The sequence below is a fragment of the Pteropus vampyrus genome, unplaced genomic scaffold, assembly GCF_000151845.1.
Source record: "Pteropus vampyrus isolate Shadow unplaced genomic scaffold, Pvam_2.0 Scaffold21, whole genome shotgun sequence".
Classification (NCBI taxonomy): Eukaryota; Metazoa; Chordata; class Mammalia; order Chiroptera; family Pteropodidae; genus Pteropus; species Pteropus vampyrus.
In genome coordinates, this window is record NW_011888802.1 from 4,320,444 (window position 1) to 4,325,796 (window position 5,353).

The 5,353-nt window shown below is 46.0% G+C and overlaps 1 protein-coding gene across 1 annotated transcript; it reads right to left on the bottom strand.

Moving 5' to 3' along the window:
- Nucleotides 1–200: 200 nt before the first annotated feature.
- Nucleotides 201–4,476, bottom strand: SLITRK1 (SLIT and NTRK like family member 1). Its single transcript, XM_011355481.1, has 2 exons — nucleotides 4,104–4,476; nucleotides 201–3,536 (listed from the first exon to the last, which is right to left on the bottom strand). Exon 2 carries the CDS (start codon nucleotides 3,482–3,484, stop codon nucleotides 1,394–1,396), a length of 2,091 nt encoding a protein of 696 aa, XP_011353783.1. The 5' UTR covers nucleotides 3,485–3,536; nucleotides 4,104–4,476; the 3' UTR covers nucleotides 201–1,393.
- Nucleotides 4,477–5,353: the final 877 nt, after the last annotated feature.

A 5,353-nucleotide genomic window follows, 5' to 3' on the forward strand; every position in this document is an offset into this window, starting at 1 on the left:
GAAAAGCTGGAAAAGTCCGGGCGAGGTTGGAGGGGGAGGGAAGCTACATAAAAGGTAAAAAGCTAAGTAAGAGGATTAGATTAAGAGTCTTAAAGTAGCTCTAGAAGGATCTACCCGCAACTATCCCCCCCCTTCCCTTCCACCGCAAATCCAATTTACCAGTTGCAAATATGAAGTTGGAAAAATGTAAGGACCCAGAGTTGAAAACATTTTCACTTTAATACTGAAAAAATATGCCATTATAAAATCCTCGAATAGAATTAGTAAGTTTCACGTGCTTCCTCCGTTCTTTTTCCTACTTTATAAGTAAGATTTACACCAGCACAGAATTGCTACCATAGGATCGCAGCCTAAGCACTAGAGTGACATTAATTGGTCATGCTTAACTGCCTCAAAATCTTTTCTTTTTTTTTAAATAATTACACTGATATTATAATAGAAATCATGGGTACGTATTTTACATTCAGATGGAAGGCATTATTGGATATGTATAGAAAAATATTCCCCCTCCAAAACAAACAAACGAACAAACAAAACTAAAACCCATCACCATCAAAATAAAAGAACAAACCCAAAACAACCCATAAAAATGTCTCTCAACAAAATACATTTTAAACTCATAAAATGGACTGATGACTAGCCATGCAAATGTCTTAAATAAAACCTTTACATTTTTTTTTTTCACAGTAAACGTACGCTCTGAACTGCCTACCGATCACAAATAATGGCGAAATGGCACTTTCTGATTATACTGTGTTTTGTTTATAGAAAGTTTGATACGATGGGACTTATCAGGTAAGAGGATGGGTGCTGTGAACGTGATGCCTTCTCCAGTCGCCGGGGAGGGCAGCGTCCCTGGAGTACGTGGATTCCATGCGAGCCATGCAGCACTTTTTTTTTTCTCGGAAGTCAAAGTTATTTATTTACAATACATTCATGCCTTCGTGCAACTGCCCATCCCTGCGTAGCCAACAGGGAGCCATCACGCCCCGCCTCCTCGCGGGGCTAATCCACAGGGGAAAAATAGATATCTATCTCTCTATATAGATGTGGATATATGTATATATATGTATAGGATCTCGGCAGCCTTCCCCACCAGCTCCTCCGCAGAAGGCAAGGGCACTGTCAGTTCTTCAAGCAGGGCCCCTGCTGGGCTTTGTCAAAAGGAGCTCGCAGCAAAGAGCGATTTGGCAGCGCTCTCCCAGCAACAGTCTGCTCTTTGTTTCCAGAAGGGAGCTAAGGGGTCAGGCCCTCTCAGTTGAACGAGTTTATTTATTTATGTTCATCAAGACTTGGGGCGCGCTGGACTTAGATGAGGGTCTCTCTGCCCCTGGGATGCTGGCCGGGGAGCGGGGTATCGCCTTCCCACCCCTGCTCTACCAGGGCTGGGGTCTTAGTCTGAGAGCGAGTGGGAGCCACAATCATACACTCTGTGAGCCCCATCTGCGTTGTAAGGCCCATTGTGCCAGTAGGAAGAGTCACAGACTGTCTGTAGGGAATTAATTTCGGACGCCGAGGAATTGGCGTCCCTTCTCTTAGACCGCTTTCGGTTCCTCAGGATAAACACGAGCATGCCCACCACAGTGAAGGCAGAGGTGACAAACACCAGCAGCAGTCCCGGGACCAACACGGAGATGGACACTCTGCTGGTGTCTAGGTAAGAATTGGAGTGCGTCCCAGTCTCCGCCAACCCAGTGCTGTTTTTACTGTGTGAAGTTAACGTGGGCGAGATCCTCGCATACAGCTGGGGGCAGATCTCGTCATTGGAGAGGAGCATAAAATCCTTCCTGAAGAAGTTCACCGGAGTCTCACACTTGAGGTCGCTCATCAACACTTCGGAACCTAGGCGTTCTGCCCATTGCTTGAAAGGCACAATGGTGCAGGAGCACTCCCAAGGGTTTCCGTGCAGGTCTATCTGGATGATGGAAGTTAACTGGTCCAGCACTCCTGCCACCGGGAGGTACATGAAGTAGTTGTTGTGTAAACTGAGCTTAGAGAGCGAAACCCCAGCAAACACGTCCACAGGTAGGGACCTCAGCAAGTTGTTGTTGAGAATGAGGATCCTCAGTTTAGGCATAGCATTGAAGGTGCCTGGAAGGATGAGCTGGATCGCGTTGTACTCCACGTTCAGGTACTCGAGGTTTTGCAGGCCGGCAAATTTCTCCCGGGACAACGTGTCCAGATAGTTGCTATCCATATACAGCCACCTGAGGTCCAAAAGGTTCTTAAAAGTGTTATTTTCTACGGTGGCGATGTTATTGTTGCCCAGATCCAACAGAATGAGATTCTTGTAATCCACAAAGTGCGATTTTCGGATGCTATGGATCTTGTTGTCTCGCAAGAAAAGCTCCTGCACATTGGATAGTTTCGGCTTCAAATCAGCCAAGCTGCTCACATTCCGGTTGTTGCAGTTCATCTTTAAACCTGACCCTGGAATGTGGTCGCAGCTGCAGCCCCCAGGGCAGGGCAAGCCATTGACTGGGGGTTTGTTTCTGGCACTGCCGGTCGCTACTGCTGCCGTGGGTCTGATTTTGATCTGCCAGTTGCCTGGGATCTTTGTACCACCGTTTGGAGCAGACCCTGGGGTGGCATGATCCTCTTGAGCATTTGTCTTGAAAGGAGTTGGCAGGGGGCCAGGAGCGAAGGTCTCCTCTTGGGCAGGGGGCGCTGGGAGACTAGAATCCACTCTGTTTTTCAAAGGACACAAGTCCTGTTCAGTGGTTTCATTAAGGTCTTTCCCCTGCAGCCTGGTGGGAGCTTCGCAGATCACTCTGCCGATCAGGGCATTTTTGGGAATGTTTTCGAGCCATTCTTTCAGGGAGAGCAGATCACAGGTGCAGTCCCAGGGGTTATCCTCTAGCAGAATCTCGGCAATGCCAGGGATTTGCTCTAAGACCTCCTCATAGGGCAGCGTTTTCAGTCTGTTCCCCCGGAGGTCTAGGTGGGTGATGGGCACATACTGGAATACGTTAGCAGGTAGGGTGCTGATGAGATTGTCATTTAAAATGAGTACCTCCAGCTTGTTCAAGTCCTGGAAGGCCCCTGGGTCTATATCCCGTAATAAATTAAAATCAGCCTGGAGGTATTCCAGATCGTCCAGCCCCAAGAAAGTCTGTTTTCGAAAAGATTTGATCTTGTTGTTGTTGATGTGCAGCCTTTTCACCAGCTGCAGCCCCAGAAAAGCCCCAGGAACAATTTCATGCAAGCCATTGTTTTCCATGTGCAAACTAACTGCATTATAAAAGTTAGCAAACTCATTAGGGAAAAGTCGAGTGAGGGAATTGCCATGCAGAAATAGATGGTAAAACTGGGAAGTCGGGGCAGTGAAGCGCTGCAGACTTGTAAAGCCTTTTTTTTCACAGTCTACATGTAGGTCCCCTTCTATCTCATTGCAGGAACAGATCTTCTCTTTGCAAACGTCCCCTGTAACGTTTCCAGCGGCAAAACAAAGAGACGTCTCCAGCAACAGAATCCAAAGCAGCATTTTTAAAGCGAGCAATTCATCCCGATCTCATGACAAAGTAACAGCGACCATCCTGCTCGCCACAGACACAATTCAAGTTCATTTAGTGCCCCAATGTCCGAACCCAGGGAAGGAGAAGAAAAGGGTTTGGGGGGGTGGGGGTGGATTCCTTCCTCCCTAACCCCCCCACACTGCAACAACCCAGGCGCCAGTCAATAATTATATCCACAAACTATCCAGGCATGTAGTGCAAAGCAAGCAAGAAACAAAGAGAGAGAGAGAGAGAGAGAGAGAGAGAGAGAGAGAGAGAGAGAGAGAAGAAAAGAAGAAGAAGAAGAAGAAGAAGAAGAAGAAGAAGAAGAAAAGAAAAGAAAAAATAAAATGAAAAGAAAAAAAGACGAAAAAGTAGAAAAATAATCCCACTCCCCCTCAACCCTTTAAAAAATGAAAAAAGAAAAAAAAGAAGAAGTTAAATACGTGTAAATTAGAAATACACCCTTACAGAATCTCTATTGATCCTCACTAATCAGGAAAGGAACAACGCTAGTAATTAGAAGCAAGTGCATGTTAGAGAAACAAGCAGAGGGTTTGCAGCGTAGTACAGGCGCACTGCCTGTGCATGGCTGTGCGTCGGACTGACCTTGCCTCTCTGATACAAAGCAGGGTTTTCGTCAGCTTCTGTTGTTGAGGCGGCTGATGGAGTTCCTGCGGTGGCTGCGGGTTGCCCAGAAGTCCCCCCGAGGTGCTGTCCAATACCCCCAGTGCTGAAATCACGCCTGACCTAAGGATTCACGCTGCCGAGCCAATGGCGCTGGAAAATTTCCGCAATCGCTGCGTTTTGTGGCTGTCCATCCTTCCTTTTCCTCCCTTTCAGTCCTCTTCAGCCCTTTTTTTCCTGAGCTCTGGATCTCAGTTACTAGCTCTTTTCTTGTTCTCTTTCTTCTGCTCTTTCGGAATTACACGGAGGGGGCGGAGGGCGGGGGGCGAGTTGTCTGAGGGAGGGAGAGAGCGCGAGAATGGGGAGGGAGAAAAGAGAGAGTTGCTAAGAAGCTCTGCTCGTTCCAGCCTGGTGCACTCTGAAAGATCTGACACCCTCTGCTGATCTGCAGTAGCAAAAATCCATCTGGTGAGGGAATGCTGAAGGAAAAAAAAAAATCAATTCACGTACAGGGCAAGCGTTAAAAATGTGGGCATTAAAGGCTGTCGATCCACATAGACGCTTTTATTTTAAATGGGTTATTTAATTCTTTTTGCGTGCTGGAAACTTTACCCTTTCCTTGCCTTAATGACCTCATAGTCGCCACTAGCTCCAACGTTTGGAAAGGAGTGCTTTTAAAACATTTATTTCCCAGTGGCTTGAATAAAATTAGTGTCAGGGTGTCAAGCGAACAGCAATTTGAGGTAATTATACTGCACGCCATTTTCATCCGTGCTTTAAATGCATTGCTTCCGTCTCTGCAGTACAATGTGTTTTATGGTATTTGATGTTTTTGAAACCGATTTTTATTTGGCATGTTGAAAATGGCTATTTGAAACCTATATTCATATCATATATTTTATACAATAGCATAATTGGGTATGGATTTTTTTTTTGTTGCAAGGTATATAATTTAGGCACATACTTTTTAAAACTTGGTATAGAATTTCAGTCAATTTGGTCATCGAGAGTTAGATTTCTCTGATGATATTTCTTGAGTATTATTTAAGTCTGCAGGGTGAAAACACAATGCATGCCTGCTTCTTTGATTCCAGAACTGAAAGATTTCTCTGAGAACCGGAAAAGGAGGGAGGGGGCAGGGAAAAACCCCAATTTGATTCGTGAATGCTCTTAAAAATCCACGGGCAGACCGGCGCACCCACACCACACACACACACACACACACACACACA